The sequence below is a fragment of the Loxodonta africana genome, chromosome 8 (assembly GCF_030014295.1).
Source record: "Loxodonta africana isolate mLoxAfr1 chromosome 8, mLoxAfr1.hap2, whole genome shotgun sequence".
Taxonomy (NCBI): Eukaryota; Metazoa; Chordata; class Mammalia; order Proboscidea; family Elephantidae; genus Loxodonta; species Loxodonta africana.
In genome coordinates this window covers 113273563-113295675 of record NC_087349.1, presented here as the reverse complement: position 1 = coordinate 113295675, position 22113 = coordinate 113273563, and the positions used below count along the sequence as shown (strand labels likewise).

At 38.3% G+C, this 22113-nt stretch overlaps 1 protein-coding gene across 1 annotated transcript in view; it reads left to right on the top strand.

Annotated features, from left to right (window-relative positions):
- Positions 1–18854, top strand: part of VWC2 (von Willebrand factor C domain containing 2) — a 180181-nt gene extending 161327 nt beyond the window's left edge. The window contains exon 3 of the mRNA XM_003407105.3: positions 18586–18854. Coding sequence (XP_003407153.1) covers positions 18586–18737 — 152 coding nt within the window. The 3' untranslated portion in view covers positions 18738–18854. The remainder of the gene's footprint in view (positions 1–18585) is intronic.
- The last annotated feature ends 3259 nt before the right edge of the window (positions 18855–22113 follow it).

The window sequence follows — 22113 nt, the reverse complement described above, 5'->3', positions numbered from 1 at the left end:
AATAAAGCAGAAATCTGAGGTTTTAGCATTAAAGAAATGCATAAAGTCTGGGTGATATATTATTCTAATGATTATAGCTCATGTGTGTTTGCTATAAACTTTGAAATTTTATTCTCATGTAAATAGAGAACACATGCCAAATTGTATTTGTTAATGACAGAGCCAGCAGGAATAAAAAACATCTGGTTAAAAATGGGATTTATATAGTCATTTGGGAAAGGAATGCTTATTTAAAGTTGGTAGGTTAGAGAGCATAGTCGGAATCGACTCGATGGCAGTGGGTTTAGGTTAGAGAGCATGCTGTTTTGACTTTTTCCAGGCCAATAAACCCATAACAGCTCTAAGAGTAACATCTCTACTGGAGTATAAAATTACAACACCTTACTAATTTATGAAGGTTAATATCTAATCTTAAAGAAATGTTTTGGGAATTGTCAAATATGCTATGGCAACAAAATTATAGCCCTGCATTCCATCTTCATGGTTGTTGGTATGTTTGAGTCCGATGTGTGGCTAGAATATGCCCACATTAAAAAATCAAAAAGAAAGAAAAAGAAAACTGTTTGAAGCACCAGAGAACAAAAGGAAACAAGGAGGCTTACTGAGTGTCTTAGTTATCTGGTGCTGCCAAAGCAGTAATAGCCCAGTGGGTGGCTTTAACAAACAGAAATTTATTCTCTCACAGTCTAGTAGGTTAGAAACCTGAATTCAGGGCACCAGCTCTTAGGGGAAGGCTTTCTCTCTGTGTCAGCTCTGGGAGAATGTCCTTGTCTCTTTCCAAGCTTCTGTTTCTTGGTTCCTTGGAAATCTCAGGTGGCCTGGCATCTATCTTCCCCTAACTGTGCTTGTTTGCATCCTTGCTTAATCTGCTGTTTTATATCTCAAAAGAGATTGATTTAAGACACACCCTATACTAATATTGCTTCATTAACATAAAAAAGAAAACCCATTCCCAGATGGGAGTATAACCACAGGTATAGGGGTTAGGGTTTACAACACATATTTTGGGGGGGACACAATTCAACCCATAACATTGAGATAAACCCTTCATTAACCTCCCCATTTTTTCCTTAGAGAATTTGCCAATTTGTGAAGCAGAGAACAGATGTCAAGCTATACTAGTCTGGCAGGCAGCTCCTCAGCGCTTAGTCCTTGGTGGAAGAGAAGGAGATATGCCCAGGTGCTAATTTATGTCTTTCTTCATTAACACTCTATTTTCTTTGTATTCACACTGTGGCTTCCATTCCTTATGTTAAAAATATAAAGCATATTGGCAATTTACCCATCATCATAGCCATTGTGGAGTCTCTGGGTGGTGCAAACAGTTAACACATTCAGCTACTATCTGAAAGGTTGGCGGTATGAGCCCACCCAGAGGTGTCTTGGAAGAAAAGACTGGCAGTCTACTTCCAACAAATCAGCCATTGAAAACCCTATGCAGCACAGGTCTGCTCTGACACAATAGGTTCACCATAAGTCTGAGTCAGCTTGATGGCAACTGGTTAGAGCTGTTATAGTTTTATGGGAGAAAGTCCTGGCAATCTGCTCCCGCAAAGATGACAGCCTAGAAAACCTATGGGGCATGTCAAATGGGGTTTCTGTGAGTCAAAACCAACTCAACAGCTCCTAATAACAACAATTTTATTTTAGTTTTGTGAATTTATTATTTATTACTCAAATTTTAACTCAATTTGTACAAATACTGAGGTTCGAATCTGCCTAGAAGGCAGTCCTCGATTCTGGGAAGCAATTGCAATTAGTTCTGGCCCCTTCCCCCTACCAGGGGTTCCCAGTCAGGAAAGAGTATTCAAGGGCCCAGGGGATGTCACTGTGAAGTTGCAATGTTCTCAGAGACACAGGAGTGGCAAAAGGGGGTGCTCAACTACAAACACCCCAACAGGTTCAGGACTGATTTGGTATTTGTGAGCTTCAGCCTAACTTATCTCCAGTTCAGCACACATTAAGTAGAAGCACCTGTCATGTGCTAGAGTATGCTAGTAACTAGGATAACAATGGGAAGGAGACATGGACTCTGCATTCCAGAAGACCCATGATGGAAGATCATAAAGGAATGGAAGCTGGCTCCTTCATCTGATGTCGGCCCAAGAACAGGCTTCTACTAATTTCGAGAATGTACAACCCCCAAAGTGGTACCCTTTCCAGCAATTCTGATTCTGCGTGCCAGCTGCAATCAGGGGGTACACATACTCATGGGGTGCAGCTAGTAGAAACAGTAACCTTTACCATCACAACCCCCCTGCCCTGAAGTCAGTTTAGCTCAGAAAATTTCAATTTAGCAATCTTTATCGACTGTCTACTTGAACAACTGTCCCTGAGGCAAGAAGAACATCAGATGCTATGCTCATTTTGAAGTTAGCCATTTTTAGCAAGATGGTACTGTGACTAGAGCCATATCAGATCAAACATAAAACGAGTTATCAGTAGTTAATTATTAGCCATAACTGGAACTAATTCTTATTCTCTCTAAATCTTGTCTTCTATATTTATAAAATTATTTTACCTACTTCATAGTTGTTTAATATAGCATAGAAATATATATGAAAGTTAAATATTATAATTAAGATTAAAACATTGTTTCCCTCCCTCTACTTACTAAAGAAGTCAAATTTATGAGGGTTTATTTACCATTGAATGATTATAGAGTTCAGGAGTCCATTTTTATACATTAGTCTTTTCTTAGGTCCACAACCCATCTGTCAGTTTGTCATACTGTGGTGGCTTGTATGTTGCTAAGATTCTGGAAGCAATGCCACTGGCATTTCAAATACCAGTAAGGTCATTCTTGGTGGACAGGTTTCAGTGAAGATTTCAGACTAAGAAAGACTACTAGTGATCTATTTCTGAAAATCAGCCTGTGGGAACGCTGTGGATCAAAACAGGAAATTCTTTGACTCATTTGCTTTGGACATGTCATCAGGAGAGAAAAATTGCTGGAGTAGAGGAATAAAGTGTGAGGAAAATCACTCTATACAACTTCTAGATTTATATAGCTACAGTAATCAAAACTGTATAGTATTGGTGGAGGTAAATGCACATAGATCAGTGGAACAGAATAGAGAATCAAGAAATAGACCCACACCAGTAGGGCTGACTTTTTTTTTGACAAAAATGTAAAAGCAATTCAATGGAGGAAGGATAGTCTTTTCAACAAATACTGCTGGAGCAATTGGATATTCATAGACATAAAAATGAACTTTGACCTAAATCTCATTTCTTGTAGAAATTAATTCAAATTGTATGTAAATTTAAATCCAAAATAGAACATAACATAAGAGCAAGCCTTTGGAACTTAAGACTTGTTGAAGAATTCTTAGACATAACACTAAAAGTAAAATCCATAAAAGAAAGAAATGATAAATTCAGTTTCAATAAAATTAAAAACCTTTGTTCTGTGAATGACCCTGTTAAAATGAGGAAAAAATAAGCTACAGATTGAGAAAATTATTTGCAAACGACGTATCAGACAAGGATTAGTACCTAGAATATATAATGAACACTCAATATTCAATAGTAAAAAAAAAAAAGAAAGAAAGAAAATGGGTAGAAGACATGAAGAGTCACTTTACTGACAAGGATAAATGACTGACAAATAAGCATATGCAAAGATGATCAACATCACTAAACATTAAAGAAATGCAAATTAAAACCACAATAATATGTCACCACGCCTTTCCAAGTGGCTAAAATAAAGTTGTGACAACACCAAATGCTTTCAAGGATGTGGAGATACTGGAGTACTCATACATTGCTGATGGGACTATAAAACTGTACAGGCACTCTGCAGAAGAATTTGGCAGTTTCTTTAGAATCCAGACATACAACTAACATACGGCCCAGCAGATGCACTCCTGGGCATTCATCTCACAGAAATGAAGACTTACTAGACCCCCAAAATACGTGTGCAGGTGTATTTGTAATAGCCCAAAACCGGAAACAACCAGAATGTCCCTCAGTAGGTGAATGCTTAAACAAAGTGTGGTATCTATGCCATAGAATACTACTCATCAATAAAAAGAAATGAACTATTTATACTTGAATCAGCTAGGCTGGATCTCAAGGGCATTATGATGAATGAAAAAAGCCAAACTCAAAAAGTTACACACTGTACGATTCCACTTATATAACCTTCTGGAAATGACAACACTGTAGAGATGGGGAGATTAGTAGATGCCATGGTTTTAGGGTATTGGGGGGAGAGTGACGAGTGTGACTATAAAGGGATGGCATAATGGTGATCTTTGTGGTGATCATATAGTTCTGTATCCTGGCTGCATTGGTGTTCACAGGAATCTCTTGTTGTTAGGTGCTGTTGAGTTGGTTCTGACTCATAAAGACCCAATGTACAACAGAACAAAACACTGCCTGGTACTGTGCCATGCTCACAATCATTGTTATGCTTAAGCCCATTGTTTCAGCCACTGTATCAATCCATCTCATTGTGGGTCCTCCTTTTCCCTGACCCTCTACTTTACCAAGCATGATGTCCTTCTCCAGTGGCTGGTCCCTCCTGATAACATGTCCAAAGTACGTAAGATGAAGTCTCACCATCCTTGCTTCTAAGGAGCATTCTGGCTAGGCTTCCTCTGAGACAGGGTTGTTTGTTCTTTTAGCAGTCCACAGTATATTCAGTATTCTTCGCCAACACCATAATTGAAAGGCATCAACTCTTCTTCAGTCTTCCTTATTCATTATCCAGCTTATGAGGCAATTGAAAACACCATGGCTTGGTTCAGGTGCACTTCAGTCCTTAAAGCGACATCTTTGCTTTTTACACTTTAAAGAGGTCTTTTGCAGCAGATTTGCCTAATGCAATGTATTGTTTGATTTTTTTGACTGCTGCTTCCATGGGAGTTGATTGTGGATTCAAGTAAAATGAAATCTTTGACAACTTCAATCTTTTCTCTGTTTATCATGATGTTGTTTATGGGTCCAGTTGTACACATGATCACCACATGATAAAATGGCATATAGGTCTATCCACATGCACTACTGTCAAATTCCTGGTTTTGATTTTGTACTATAGGTATGTAAGATGTTACTGTTGGAGGAAACTGGGTAAATGGTACACACGTCCTCCCTGTATAACATTTGTAACTTCCTGTGACTCTATAATTACTTCAAAATAGAAAGCTTTATTAAGAAAGTAATGAGTTTCAAAAAGAAAATAATTTGTGGGTGTGTACACGTATACATAGTCACAGGGTATTGGTTGAAAGAGTCTCTCATAACTTTGTCAATTATAGGACTACTGCATATAAGATGAAAGCTTTAGAAAATGTCAGTAATTGGAATCTGTTGTATTGCATCTTAACTTGCATTTTAAATCTTCCAAAATGCCACAAAACATGTTTATGTGGTTCTGATTCAAAAAGAATTTTACAAAGTATAAGATCAGTAAGTTTAGTTAACTATATTATAACTAAATATTTAAAGTAGGAAAAATAACAATATAGCATGTAATTCTAGTTAAAAGTCATCTGAATAATCTCTTAAAAAAAAAAAAAAACCTTACCCAGGCTAAAATCATTTGAGATGAAGGAAGCTAATTTTATAAATTCTTCCTGGGTCAACAACTTGGTTGGAACACAGACTGCCCCCACCTCTAATCTTACTGCCTAAGACTAAACATATTGATGTGGGGAGGAGTCAAGATGGTGGCTTAGTCAGCTGCACCATACCAGCCTTCTGCAGCAAAGACCAAAGAAACCAAATGAAACATATGTAGATAACAATCCTGAAACTCTAAACATCAAAAAGGGAGGATAAAGAATTGAATCGAACATCAACTGGTAGAAAAAAATTGAACAAATGCAGCAAAAGAGGATTGACACAGAGCAGAGGTGCCCTGCTAGCCATCCGAGCTTAATGTGGCCATCTTGAGACAAAGCCATTGGCAACTCTGGGTGAAGAATACAGGAAGGCAACTTCACAGCATTCCCATAAGAGACAGAGAAACTGTATAAACACACCCAGAGAGAAGCACGGTGAGTAGATCACAATCTGGATCTAAGGGAGGAAAACACAGAAAGGAGGAAGAGAATTACAGGGACCCTGACATCCACAGAGCAAGGAGGGAGCCAGAATCCAGAGTCAGGTCTACTCAGGAGCAGCAGTCCCTGACCTCTGGGGTGGGTGGCACACATGAGACAGTGGATCAGCAGAGTATGGGCAGGTGGTTCCCATCCCACCTGATTCTAGATGGCTCCCCTCCAAACTTGGTCAGGGGCAGGTCCTGATTGCTGGTTACAGAAGACAGGAAGTGCCTGGGCACCTACATCTGCTCACGGAAGGGGCTCACTTCCCCACTCCCGATTCTCCTGATCAGAAGCAGTAGGGGGGTCCCATATCCTCATCACCCCATCCAGCCAGGACCTTCCCACCTGCCTCAGTCCTGTCCACCACCCCCCATACCCACCAGAAGAGTGGCAGTAAATGCACTCCCTTGTATTCACTCAACTGCTTCTCAACCACTCCCTGAACTAGCAAGTGGCTGTGACCATGTGAGCGTGCACATACCTGCCTACCACCCATTCCCCCATCCTGAACTGGTGAGCAGCAGCAACTGCATGCCCACACACATAGCCATCAATCACGCACCCTTACCTAGCGAGTGGCGGCAACTGCATGCTTGCACACACACCTGCCTCCCACTATCCTGGCAAACAGCAGTGACCACATGTCCGTGTGCTCACCCACCTGCCACACACCTCCATCCCTGACCTGATGAGTGGTGGTGACTGAGTGCCCACACCCACGCCCACCCTCCACCCACCCCCCATCCCCAACCGAGCATGCAGTGGCAACCCTGTGCATGTGGAGGCACCTGCCCACCACTCACCCCCCATGACTTAGTGGTAACAGCCATGCCCCCACTTGCCCACCACACCCACTACACTTGCCACCCTATCTTCTCAGCAAGTACCACCGACCACTCCTGCACCACTGGATTAATGACAGACAGTGGCCAATGTTCACCTAGCCTGCCCTCAGCTGCTCCTCATGACCTACAAATAGAGACCCGCTCCCACATTCCCAGCTGCTGCACCAACCACCCAGAAACAGGTGGTGAGTGCATGTGTTGCCAGACTAGTGACGAGAGTAGTATGTCTACTCTGCCTGTCCAGATATATCAAAAGAAAACAAAACAAAAATCAGGACAAAGCAAACAAACGTACAATCAATCAATAAATGCAATAACACCTTAATGTCTGAAAGATAACAGACAATACCGGGTCACATAAAGAAGCAGGACAACATGGCTCAAGCAAGTGACCAAAATAAAGGGCCAGAAAACCTTCCTGAGGAAGAAATGGTAGTGGAACTACCTGATAAGAAATTCAAAAGACTTATGTATAGGATCCTCCAAGAGATCAAGGAGAACACAGACAAAATGCCAGAATTCAGGAAAACATTACAAGAACAAAATAGACAATTAGAAACCATACAAAAACAGCAACTAGAAATCCAGAAGATTAACAATAAAATTTCAGAAATGGTCAACTCAATGGAGGGACATAGGAGTAAAATCAAATCAATGGAAGACAGAATCAGCAAAATAGAGGACAAATCCCTTGATACTAATTTGTTTGAGGAATATTCAGAAAAAACAGACTGAAGAAAAATGAAGAAAGCCTAAGAGTTATGTGAGACAGTATCAAGAGGAATAATTTATGTGTGATAGGAATTTCAGAAGAGGAGAAAAAAAAAAAAAAAAAACAGAAAATTTTTGAAGGTTTGTTGGCAGAAAACTTGATGGCAGAATATAGCCATCCAAGAAACTCTAACAAATCCATACAGGAAATATTCCAAAAGAAAGTCACCAAGACATATTATAACCAAACTTTCCAAAACCAAAGACAAGGAAAAAATCCTGAGAGCAGCTTGGAAAATATGAACTGTCACCTACAAAAGGGAATCAATTAAGACTAGGCTCTGACTACTTGGCAGAGGTCATGTTGGCAAGAAGGCAATGGGATGACATATTTAAAACACTGAAAGAAAAAACTGCCAATCAAGAGTTACATAAGCAGCAAAATTGTGTCTCACATATGATGGCAAAACTAGAATAATTTGTAAAAACCAGAGCAAACTTAGAAGAAATATTAAAAGGAGTCCTTCGGAGAGAGAACCAACAACATCAGACAAAAGCCTAATATTAAGACATATGACAACGTCACCCAGATACCAACCAAGACAAAGCAATTGCAAAAGTAAAATAAAGTTACAAGACTGAAAACAGTGAACCAGAGATGTCAATCTGTAAACAACAACTTCAGAATAAAAAGGGAGAATAAATGGTACAGCTACAGAACTTCCATATGGAGCAGAAGTCAAGGTGATATCAAGATATAAAAGACTGTTTTAAACTTAAGAGGATAAAGGTAAATTTCAGGTAACACAAAGAAAATTAATAAACATGCTCACCAAAGTAAAAAAGAAAACAATAATGCCTCAGTAAATACAAAATCAAAACCAAAAAAGGAAATGAAAAGAAAATCCATAAGCAAAAAGATCTCAGTTTAGAAAAGTAAGTGGAACAAAGAAATCATCAAGACAACAACAACAAAAAAAGCACAACAAAATGACAGCACTAAATTCACACCTATTGATAATCACACTGAATGTGAACGGGTTAAGTGCACCAGTCAAGAGACAGAGTAACATAATGGATTTAAAAAAAAAAAAAAGGTCCATCAATATATTACCTGCAAGAGACATACCTTGGACACAAAGACACAAATAGGTTAAAAATTAAAGGACGGAAAAATATATATATATCAAGCAAACAGTAACCAAAAGACAGCAGGAGTGGCAATAAAAATCTCTGATATACTTTATGTCAAAATCCGTTATAAGAGTCAAAGCAAACCCGTTGCTGTCTAGTCAATTCTGACTCATATAGGACAGAGTAGAATTGCCCTCTAGGGTTTCTGAGGAGTGGCTGGTGGATTCGAACTGCCAGCCTTTTGGTTAGCAGCTGAGCTCTTAACCACTGCCCCACCAGGGCTCATAAGAGACAAAGAAGGATATTATATAATAATTAATGGATCAACCAACCAAGATAGCCATAATAAATATTTACGCACCCAAAGACAGAGCTCCAAAATGCACAAAACAAACTCTAACAGTACTGAAAAGAGAAATAGATAATTTCACAATAATAGTAGGAGATTTTAACAACACTTTCAATGAAGGACAGAACAACTAGAAAGAAACTCAACAAAGATACAGAAAATCGTAACATCACAATCAAGTGTCTTGACCTCATAGACATATAAAACATTCCAGTAAACAGCAGCACAGTATACATTCTTTTTCAATGCACGCGGGTCATTTTCTAGAATAGACCATATTTAAAGCCACAAAGCAAATCTCAGTAAATTAAAAAATACCAAAATAGTACAAAGTATCTTCTCAGATCACAACATTATAAAATTAGAAATCAATTACAGGAAGAACAAGGGTAAAAAATCAAACATATGGAAAATGAATAATGCCCTGCTTAACAACCACTGGTAGAATTGCCCCACAGGGTTTCCAAGGCTACAAATCTGTACAAAAGCAGACTGTCACATCTTTCTCTCGTAAAGTGTCTGGTGAGTTTGAACTGCTGACTTTTCAGTTAGAAGGCAACTGCTTTAACCACTATGCCACAAGGACTCCTGAAGAGAAGAAATTAAAAATGAAATAAAAAAATTCCTAGAATCAAACGAGAATAAAAACACAACATATCAAAACCCTTGGGACACAGCAAAAGCAATGCTCAGAGGTCAATTTGTAGCATAAACACATACATCAAAAAAGAAGAAAAGACCAAAATCAATATTTAATCATACAACTCGAGAAAATAGAAAAAGAGCAGCAAAGGAAGCCTACCACAGCCAGAAGAAAGGAAGTAATAAAGATTAGAGCAGAAATAAATGAATCAGAAAACAAAAAATAATTGAAAGAATCAATGAGACTAGAAGCTGGTTCTTTGAAAAGATCCATAAAATAGACAAACCACTGGCCAAATTGACAAAAGAAAAGAAGGAGAAGATGCAAATAACCCAAATAAGAAATTAAATAGGTGACATTACAACTGAACCAACTGAAATAAAAAGGATCATAACAGAATACTTTGAGAAATTATACTCCAACAAATTTGGAAACCTAGAAGAAATGGACAAATTTCTATAAACGCACTACCTACCAAAACTAACACAAATTGAGATAGAAAATCTGGACAGACTCATAAAAGAAGAAATTGAAGAGGTCATTAAAAAAAATTCCTAACAACAACAAAATAAAATCTCAAGCCCAAACAGCTTCACTGGAGAACTCTACCAAACATTCAGAAAATAGTTGACACCAATAGTATTTGAAACATTCCAGAATATATAAAGGGAAGGAATACTCCCAAATTCATTCAATGAAGCCAACATAACCCTGATACCTAAACCAGGCAAAGACACCACTAAAAAATAAAATTACAGACCAATATCCCCTATGAATATAGATGCAAAAATTCTCAACAAATTTCTAGCCAATAGAATTCAACAGCATATTAAAAAAAAAAATCATGACCAAGTGGGATTCATGCCAGTTATGTAAGACAGTTCAACATTAGGAAGTCAATCAACATAATCCACAATATAAATAACACAAAGAACAAGAATCATATGATCATCTTAATCGATGCAGAAAAGGTATTTGATAAAGTCCAATACCCATTCTTGATAAAAATTCTCAGCAAAATAGGAATAAAAGGAAAATTCCTTAACATAATTAAGGCATATATACAAAACCAACAGAAATCCTGGTGGTGTAGTGGTTAAGAGCTACAGCTGCTAACCAAAAGTTCAGCAGTTCAAATCCACCAGGTCCTCCTTGGAAACTGTATAGGGCAGTTCTACTCTGTCCTATAGGGTTGCTATGAGTCAGAATCAAATCAACAGCAATGGGTTTGGTTTTGGGGTATACAAAACCAACAGCCAACATTATTCTCAATGGAGAGAAACGGAAAACATTCCCCTTGAGAATGGAAACCAGACAAGGATGCCCTTTATCACCACTCTTATTCAGTGCCATACTAGATGTCGTAGCTAGAGCAATAAGGCAAGAAAAGGAAATAAAGGGCATATGAATTGGTAAGGAAGAAGTAAAATTATCCCTATTCGCAGATGATATGATCCCATAAAGAGAAAATCCCAGAGACTCCATAAGAAAGCTGCTGGAACTAACAGAATTCAGCAAAGTGGTAAGGTACAAAATCAGTTGGATTGCTCTCCACCCACAAAGAATTCCAAAAAAGGAAATCAGGAAAACAGTACCATTTATAACAGCTCTAAAAATATGAAATACTTAGGAATAAATCCAAATAGAGATGTAAGAAACTTGTACAAAGGACACTACAAAACATTACTACAAGAAACCAAAAGAGACCTTCATAAATAGAAAAAACGTGCCATGCTCATGGATAGGAAGAATTAACATTGTGCAAATGTCAGTACTACCCAAAGTGATCTACAAATATAATGCAATCCCAGTCAGATTCCAAAAACATTCTTTAATGAGCTATAAAAGTGCCATTTACAGTTTCCAGGGAATTACTGGTAGATTCAAACTCCTGACCTTTTGGTTATCAGCCAAGTTCTTAATCACTGTACCACTAGGGCTACAAGGAACAACACTAGGGGCCCTAATATATGGCATAAGTGGAATACCAAACATAACTAAAAATGCACAAACAGCAGAAGATAAACTAGATAACTGGGATCCTCTAAAAATTAAACAATGTTCATCAAAAGGCTTCACCAAAAGAGTAAAAAGAGAACCTACAGACTGGGACTTTGGCTATGACATATCTGACAAGGGTCTAATTTCTAAAATTTATAGAAAACTTTAACACCTCAACAACAACAAAAAAAAACTCACTTAAAAAATTGGGCAAAGGACATGAACAGACACTTCCCCAAAGAAGACATTCAGGTGGCTAAAAAACACATGAAGAGATGCTCGCTTTCATTAGCCTTTAGAGAGATGCAAATCAAAACTACAGTGAGATATCATCAACAATAATGGCACTGATTAAAAAAAAAAGAAAACAATGCTGGTGAAGTTATAGGGATATTGGAGCTCATACGCTGTGGGTGGGAATGTAAAATGGTATAGCCACTATGGAAAACGGTATGGCACTTCCTTAAATAGCTAGAAATAGAAATACCATATGATCCGGCAATCCTGCTCCTAGGTATATACCCTAGAGAAATAAGAGCTGTGACATGAATAGACGTATGCACACCCATGTTCATTGCAGCATTATTCACAATAGCAAAAAGATGGAAACAACCTAAGTGCCTATCAACAGATGAATGGATAAACAAACTGTGGTGCATACACATAATGGAATACCATGCAATGATAAAGAATAATGATGAATCCTGTAAACATCTCACAACATCGATGAATCTGGAAGACATTATGCTTAATGAAATAAGTCAATCACGAAAGGACAAATATTGTATAAGACCACTATTATAAATAGTCAAGAAAAGGTTTACATATAGAAACACTTTTTAATGGCTACCAGGGATGGGAGGGGGAGGGAGGGATAATCACTAGCATGAGAGTAGACACATGTTAACTTCGGTGAAAGGAAGATAGTACACACCATGGAGGAAGTCAGCACAACATGACCAAGACAAGGGAAGGCATGGGAAGGCACTGAAAGGCATACAAGAATAAAAGGCAATGATGGTACATACCATAACATATACAATTCTGCAACGACAGTAAGAACAAACAAGAATTATGAGAGGATACAGAAGTAGTAAGTATGCTGAATAGGTGTGGAAGGGCGTATGTTAGTATACCCACGTGCATATATATGTTAGGCTGTGAATGTTTCTACATACATATTTGTATGTGCTGCATGTATATTCATATATATAATAGAGCACACAGAGAGCATATTCATGGACATAACCAAACACCTCTTGGGACTGAGTTACTGGGCATGAAGGCTACAGACCATAGTCTTGGGGGACATTTAGGTCAATTGGCATAACATAGTTCATAAAGACAACATTCTACATTCTGTTTTGGTGAGTAGTGTCTGGAGTCTTAAAAGGTTGTAAATGGCCATCTGAGATACAACTATTGGTCTCTTTCCGTCCAGAGTGAAAGAGAAAAAAAAATCAAAGGCTCAAGGAAACAATTAGTTTAAAGAACTAATGGACCACAGGAAACACAGCTCTACAAGCCTGAGACCAGAAGAACTAGAAGGTGCCCGGCTACCACTACCAACCGCTCTGACCAAGATCCCAATAGAAGAAGGTCCTGGTCAGAGTGGGAAAAAAATGTACAACAAAGTTCAAATCCATAAAAAAGATCAGATATACTGATCAGATTGAGACTAGAGGAACCCCCGAGATTGTGGCCATTAGATACCCTTCTAATTTCAAAGTGAAGCCATTTCCAGAGATCATTTTCATCCAAATAATAATAATAAAAAAAAATAGACAGGCCTATAAAATAAACAATACCACCAGTCAGGAAAGCCTGGCAGTTGTGACTCAAGGAAGCCTAGAGTCAATATTTTTTTCGTTATTCATTTCACAGTGATAGAAAGATGACCTTATATATAATTATTTTGAAAGCTCACAACACAGTTTTCATTATTAAGTAATATAAATTGTCGCTTTCTTTCTCTAGCATTGTGTTTTTTAAATCTTTTTAACATTTGGTGTTTTTGTTGTTTTTTGTTTGTTTATTTGTTTTTTCTCATGACTATACTTTCTACTATAGGATCCCAACAGTTTCTTGGGAGCCTAACCTCATTATATAATAATTTCTTCCCTTCCTGAAGAAGGTGATGAAAAACGTGCTAAGCATTTACACATTTCATGTGTGCGTGGAGGGGGGCAGTTTCAAGTTACCATCAGAAGAGCACACCTTGGATAAACAGTGGTGTAGGCACTCAGTGGAGCCATAGAGAATGAGGAATGATTGCTGCAGTATATTCTGAGTGGTTAAAAGCCAGGTACCTAGAATGTAAGCAGTATGTTACATTTTGTGAAAAAAAAGCATGGAAGTATCTGCTTATTTTTTACAAAAAGATACAAGAGGTATAACTTAGAAACTAATAAAAATGCTTACTACAGTGGCTGGAGATGGGTGGTGGCAGTGAAGAGATGTGGTAGAGAGGATAAATGAAAACTAATGAATCCAGTTATATATGTCACTGATAACGCAGCTACACAGAGGAGAGATTTTAAGCAACTTTTGAAGAAAGTATGCTGATTATAAAAACTACAAAGAAATTGTAAAATGTATTCGTTACTCATGTTAAGTGACATTTTTATTGTGATTTTAAAGCTGCTTTATGTAATTGTAGGCTAAACAATTATGTGAATGTGTTAATGATTTGAATAAGCAGGAGTTTTAGCATAAGAGGCGTTAATATAATTTAAAATCTAATAAGAAAAAAATGAATAGGATAAATCAAGTAAAAAAGTAATTTAATAAAATACATTGTCTTAGTTATCTACTGCTGCTATAACAGAAATACCACAAGTAGATGGGTTTAACAAACAGAAGTTTATTCTCTCACAGTCTAGTAGGCTAAAGGTCTGAATTCAGGGCATCAGCTTCATGAGAAGGCTCTCTCTCTGTTATCTCTTGGGGAAGGTCCTTGTCATCAGTCTTCCCTGGTTGAGGAATTTCTCTGTGCAGGGACCCCAGGTCCAGAGGATGTACTATTCCTTGGCTCTTGCTTCTTGGTGGTATGAGGTCCCCTCTCTTTCTGCTCACTTCTCTTTTTAATATCTCAAAAGCGATTGATTGACTCAAGACACAACCTAATCTTGTACATTGAGTCCTGCCTCATTAACATAACTGCCTCTAACCCTGCCTCATTAACATCATAGAGGTAAGATTTACAACACACAGGAAAATCACATCATATGACGAAATGATGGACAATCACACAATACAGAGAATCATGGCTTAGCCAAGTTGACATACGTTTTGAGGGGACACAGTTCAATTTGTGACACACATTGTATTTTCTTACACTGAAACTAAACGTGTGTTTCAGTGTAAGAAAATATATACAAATATAAAATCTAAGAAGAAAAATTTTTAATTATAATTAATAATACGATTTTGAAAAATTGTGTGCAGGTGTGTATGTGTCTACTGAGAAGGCCTAGCAGCAGTGACATCCAAATATAATGAGCACTCCCAAAATCTAGGTCTTGGTTTCTAAATATCATTCTCCTTTCTTGGCTTCTAAATACTATTCTCCACCAAAAGAAATCTGGGGTCCTCAGAGAAAAGGCTAATTCCAGACTTGGGGCAATGTGTGCTGAAGATTTCTTGTTGTTCCAGAAATGAAAGAAGCTTTTAGTGGCTAAAGGAGTTGTGTCAAAAGGACACAGGAGCCAGCCTGAAGCTCAGGGATCCCATTAGCCAAATCTGGGACAGTTTGAACACCAAAAGGAATAATGATTACAATTGATTTCAAAACATTGAAAAACAAACATCCAAAAGCCCACAGTGATATAAAATGTAGAGATGAATTAATAATAATTAAAATCTCATTCGCCACCATTGGAAGTTCCTGTTACACTAACATACAAAAGGATAAGAATTCTGCTAGCTTTTGTTGAGTAACTATAAGGCACCAGAAATATAAGTGAATTATCTAGTTTAATCCTCACAACAACCCTGTAGAGTAGTAGTATCCCCATTTTGCAGGTGAGGCCATTAAAACTCAAAACAATTTGACTAGTGCAAGATCACTCAAGTACTAAGTGACAGAACTAGACTTTGAATCCAGATTTGTCTGAAGCTAAGACCTGTGCCTTTCTAAGAATACATCCTGGGCACCCTCTATGTGCAAGGCACTCCGACTGACATTAGGCTGAATTAGAAATAGATTGTGTTCAGAGTGCACTCTGCAAAGAAACATGATAAATAGAAAAAAAAAAAATCATGACAGAAAGAGCTAGAGCTAGATGTTAAAATTCTCTGGCATGTCAAGGGCAGACAGGGCGAGTAGGGAAGCATTCATAAAGTAGGTCCCACTTGAACTAGCTGTTGCAACACTGATTGTATGTTGTTGTTAGGTGCCATCAAGTCGGTTCTGACTCATAGCGACAACAGAGTGAAATGCTGCCAGTCCTGTGCCATCCTCACAATTGTTGCTATGTTTGAGCCCATTGTTACAGTCACAGTGTCAATCCATCTCATCGAGGGTCTGCTGCTTTTTCACTGACCCTCTGCTTCACCAAGCATGATGTCCTTCTCCAGGGACTGGTCCCTCCTGATAACGTGTACAGTGTTCTGCTGCTATCCATAAGATTTTCCCTACCTTGGACAGAGGAAAGCATTTTAGCCAAAGCTTGGAGGCAGCGTGTGTGTGTGTGTGTGTGTGTGTGTGTGTGTGTGTGTAAAGTACTAGGATAGCATGTAGAGGCTTCTGGGTAGGGATCTTGAAATCTTGAACACAAAGTATTATAATTCACCAAAGCTGATGAGAGTATCTTTAACAAAACTGATGCTTATCAGATATAAAGTAGAAGAGACACTCAGCCCAGACATGCTAAATCTGAAGTGTCAGTGGGCAGTGCAGACAGCCGTCCCTTGGAAATACAGAGCTCCAGAGACAGACTGAGGTTGGAAATCAAATTTGGGAGTCATTCAGAGATTAATGACTGATAAAGCTTTGAGGCCTCCAAGGAAGAAAAGAAGAGGTGTGGTCAAGAGTAGAACCTGAGAACCCAAACCCAGTGCCCTCTAGTCCTGAGGGCAGTGTCTAAATGAGAGGACAGGAAGAAAACTGTTAAGGGTGGGGAGAAGGGAGTTACATATGCCCTAGTGAGGGGGTGGGGAGACTCCAGTGCGTGACATGCAGTAGTTGGTATATTTTACTAACTTGCTAACTTAAAAATCAACAACCACAAAAGCATGAATTTTTCTACTCAAGAGTTATTCGGACTAGAATTATAAAAGATCAGTTTTTATCCTGGAGTTTTGTTGGACTAATTTACTTTAAAAAAATGTTTGCTGATGAACCTTTTTCATCTCTTTTATGGCTTCACACATTATAATTAAATGTTTTTTGATAGTGAGTACATTAACAAAGACTTTAGAAGTAAAGAATGAGAATTTCAGCACACTGCTGAAGTCCAAATTTCGGGGGGGCTTTATTTAGGCTGCAGTAATTACTGCTGTTGGATTTGGGGGGAGCAATTTGGAGGCAGAGCAGTTGTTTGAATTTGAATTAAGTGTATGAACCATCACATAAAGCCATTTCTTTTTTTTTTTTAATCCATTGTTTGAACTCATAATATCAGAAGCCTTTCTGACTCACTTCATGTTCTTGCCCTTAAACATAGAGTAAAATGCAGATTTGACACTTAACGTTGATTGAGAAACTTATATTTGATGTTGTGGATTGAGAATCACAGAGATCTTCAGATTTTATTGAAGATCATCGAAGATGTACCCTGGCACAGGCTAAGATGGTGCTTCTCAAAGTGTGGTCCTCAGCATCAGCATCACGTGGGAACTTGATAGCAAACCAAATTCTCAGGCTCCATCCCAAGCCTGCTGAATCTGAAACTCTGGTGCTGGGACCAGCAATCAGAGTTTCAGCAGTCCTTCAGCTGACTGTTCTGTACGCTAAAGTTTGACAACCATGGCTCTGAGAGGTGCGGAAGTTTTATTGGGTTTATGTTATTTCATGCATTTTGCTTGTTTGTGCCTGTCTCTCCTAAAAGTAGCATGATGAAGAAGACTCATACTTTGAAGATGCCATTTAATTACGCTTTTCCATAGCTACCCTCTTGTTGACTTTGATTAATGATGACCTCATGTACAACAAAATATGGCCTGGCCCTGTGCCAATCTCACAACTGCCAGTATGTTCTAGCCCATCATTGTAGCTATTGTGCCAATCTATCTCACTGAGGGTCTCCCATGCCCACATTGGCCCTCTACTTCACCAAAATGTGATGTCTTCTCTAGGGATTGATCCCTCTTGATGACATGTTCAAAGCAAGCGAGTTGGACAGTGTTCTTCTGTAATCCAAAAAGTTTTCATTGGCTAATTTTTGGAAGTGGATTGCCAGTCCTTTCTTCCTAGTCTGCCTTAGTCTGGAAGCTCCACTGAAATCTGTCCACCAGGGGTGACCCTGTTGATATTTGAAATACTGGTGGCATAGCTTCCAGCATCATGGCAACATGCAAGCCACCACAGTACAGCAAAGTGAAAGGCAGGTGGTGGTGTGATTACTTAGAACTAATTAAATAAAATCATTTCAGATTTGGCTTGTGTACACAGCGTTAAAGTGGAATTGTCTGTTGATAAAAATCACACATTGCTGTCACTCATGAAAATTTAAGGAACACTGATTTCTTTCAGGAAAAGTTGGGAGTACTTCCTATTACTGAAATTATAACTTTCTCATTATCCATGAAATAGAGTGAAAAAATGTATTATAATGCTAACTACTTAATTATATACATATACTTATTCACACACATACTATAACTTTTTTTTTTTTTGAATTTCAGGTCCAAACTGCTTTGCAGAAACTGCTGTCATACCAGCTGGAAGGGAAGTGAAGACTGACGAATGCACCATTTGTCACTGCACGTACGAGGAAGGCACGTGGCGAATCGAACGGCAAGCCATGTGCACCAGGCATGAGTGCAAACAAATGTAGACCATGTACAATACAAAACTGATGTTTTTCTAGGATATTTTACTGAAGCGAACATTCTAGTTGACCCTGGGAAATATAAATCAAAAGAAGACCTTTGATGAGGAATAATGGAAAATTGTTGGTACTTTTGCTTTTCTTGGTAACAATTCCTGCAAGAAATGAAAGGAATATATTTCAAAACATCAACAAGAACTTGGGGCATAAAATCCCTCTCTAAATAAATGTGCTATTTTCACAGTAAGTACACTAAAGTACACTATTATATATTAAATGTATTTCTATAATCCCTCTATTAGAGAGAGTATATAAATGTTTTCTATAGATAAAGATTAAACATGCTGTGGTCAACTGTCCTCACTGTGTATGGCATATCTTTTTCAGTTCTGATTTCTTCACATGGGATTGTTTGTGGTTGATTACCTTCCTTCACATCCTCACGTGGAATAATACACCCATTGATGGATGTAAGAGAATGGGACTTTCTACTGAAACCCAGTCCAAATTCTATTTAATTACAGACATATATCCAATTTTTATCACGAAAGGACCCAGCCTTAAACACAAAAACATAACATTTCCTTTCTATAATAACTTACTGCTTTTATCAGCTTCATTCTCATTCATTTAGGAAATGTAGACACAAAAATTACTAAAAGACACTTTTTTCATTTCATCCAAAACTCTCACATTGTGGGCTGTAGATAAGTGATACATATATTTCATTTTCATTTATATTGACTTTCTCTTCTAAGCATAGCTTTAATTCATCCCCTAAACTGAGGAATAGGGTGGGCTATAAAATTTGCATTACAGTTCCATAAGGCTGAAGCATGCAGCAAAATAGGAAGAAAGTCACTCAAATCTCTGGAGGAGGGTTAAGAGCAATGGAACTCCTGAACCAGTTTATACCTGAAATCTAAATGTGGGGCAGATATCCTCAGCTCTCAGTTCAGTGGACTCACACTTCTCATTAGACTGACTCAGTAAAAATACTGAAATATATCCTGTATTAGTCCTCCAAGAGAGGAGTTAGCAAGCAGTTCTTCTGTCCTACTATGTTAAAACAAAACAAAACAAACAAAAAGCTGAAGGCAAAGTGTATTCCACATCTTGCCTGTAGTTACATATGATTGCTAACCAACTTCATTTCTTTTCACAGAATGTGGAATGAAGGAAGCTACTGTAAAGTCCTGATGATACAATCGATGTATCTTAGAGAATAGTTCTACCTTTACCACATGAACACTTGGCACACTGATGAAAGAGGCAGGAGAGTTTTAATAGGTGTTGGGTAAAAAACAAAATGATCATCACTATTTGAAGACTTTAAAGTTTTTTTTTTTTCTTCTTCTCCATACATGTATTTATTCCAAAAATTTGAATTCAGCATCTATTATGTAGCAGGTATTGGGATTATTGAAAGTAATGAGGTGTGGTTTCTTGCCTTCGTGGAATTTTAGTCTCTGGTATAACATGGGAAACGCTGGTGGCGTGGTGGTTAAGTGCTGCGGCTGCTAACCAAAAGGTCGGCAGTTTTAATCCTCCAGGCGCTCCTTGGAAACTCTATGGGGCAGTTCTACTCTGTCCTCTAGGGTCACTATGAGTCAGAATCAACTCGATGGCAGTGGGTTTTGGTTTGGCATAACATGAACAAGAAGTTAGAATGCACTGTTAGGAGCTAAACTAGAGGTGAGCAAAGGGTTCTGTGAAGCTAGAGAAGGAGATTAATGATCCAGCTAGGTAGGCGAGGAAGGCTTCCTTAAAAAATCACAGAGAATACCAAAAAAAAAAAAAAAAATCATTTAATTAGCATCATTAAAAATGTAATTATATTCAAGAAAATTTGGTATGTAGCCAATTACTGAGGAGTTGAACCATTATGGACTTCAGTAAATATAAAGCATCCACTGACTGAATGCTCAGTAAATTCCTCTTAGTTCATAGTTGTTCCTTTTTATCTTGTTCATAAAGAACATCTTAGGGTAAGTTGGCCTCATTCACATAGATATTTATGGAAATACTCAGGGGAATTATTAGTTCACTGTTCTCAGGTGTAATGAAATTTCCAGAATTTAGTCTTTAATATTAAAGACTGTTGAACATAGGCCATTATTCAAGGGTAAATTTTTATGAGACAAGGTTATACAAAGATATAGTTTAGCTAACAAATGGTCCTACACCCTTTGGTAGGTGGGCCACTAGCCATATCTAACAGCATCTAACAGTGGACAAGTAGCCTTTTCTCTCGCTATCAGACATGGATGCCATCAGAGAGACTCAATCAATGACGCTCAAATTATTCCTTTTCTCTTGGTGATACGAGCTCTTAAAATAATTGCAATGGTAGCTTAAATAACGTGCAAATTCAAGGAACCTAGTATTTGGTGGTGGTTGCTATTAACTGCCATTGCGTCAGCCTCCAATTTCTGGGCGACTCCATGCACAGTAGACTGAAATGCTGCCCATTTCTGCGCCATCCCCATGATAGACCGAGGATCAGACCATTGTGATGCCTGGGGTTTCTGTTGCCTAATTTTCAGACGTAATCCTAGTTCATCTCAGTCTGGAAGGCAGTGGTGATTCAGTGATAGAATCCTCCCCTTCCACACGGGACACCATTCTTGTGTTGGTGGAGGCCTTCATGTTGCTATGCTGCTGAATGGGTTTCAGCTGAGCTTTGAGACTAAGACTGACTAGGAAGAAAGGCCTGGTAACCTACTCCCAAAAACCTGCCAATGGAAACTCTATGAATCACAGGGGCTCATCTGCAGCCAGCCACAGGTACAGCACAGGCCTGAGCAGCGTTTTGTCTTGTTGTGCGTAGGGCCACGATGACTTGGCAGGCACGCAGTGACAACTAATAACCACAAATCTTTGGTTGCATATAGAGTGAGTGAACACAACATCTGTCTGGAAAACTGACTTCCACTTGGTTTCAGACAGTGTGACCCACACTTGTCCCATCCCCACTCCCTAAAAGCTAGAGCTCAGTGTCTGTTCTTAGACTAAAGTAACTCTCCTCTCTCTCTGAGTCAGACCTGCTCATCCTTCTCCTCACACAGAGACAATACATAAACCAAATATTGGGCATGCCTTGGATTAATGACACTGCTCATATTTCTTAATGCATAATGAGATTATTTGCATTTTTTGTCCAAGGGAAACTTGGACAATTCTTAGGTTCTTTTTTTCTTGAATTAATTCAGAATTTCACATCTATATAGCTACCTTAGCATTAAATTTATTTTCCTCCTCTCCCTTCCCAAAAAACCCTCTGCTTAGGTTATTAACAATGAAACCATTCTATTCATTAATCATAATAACCTCAGTAACTGTATTATAAAGTAAGAAAGCATGAGTCCAAGCAATCTGATTC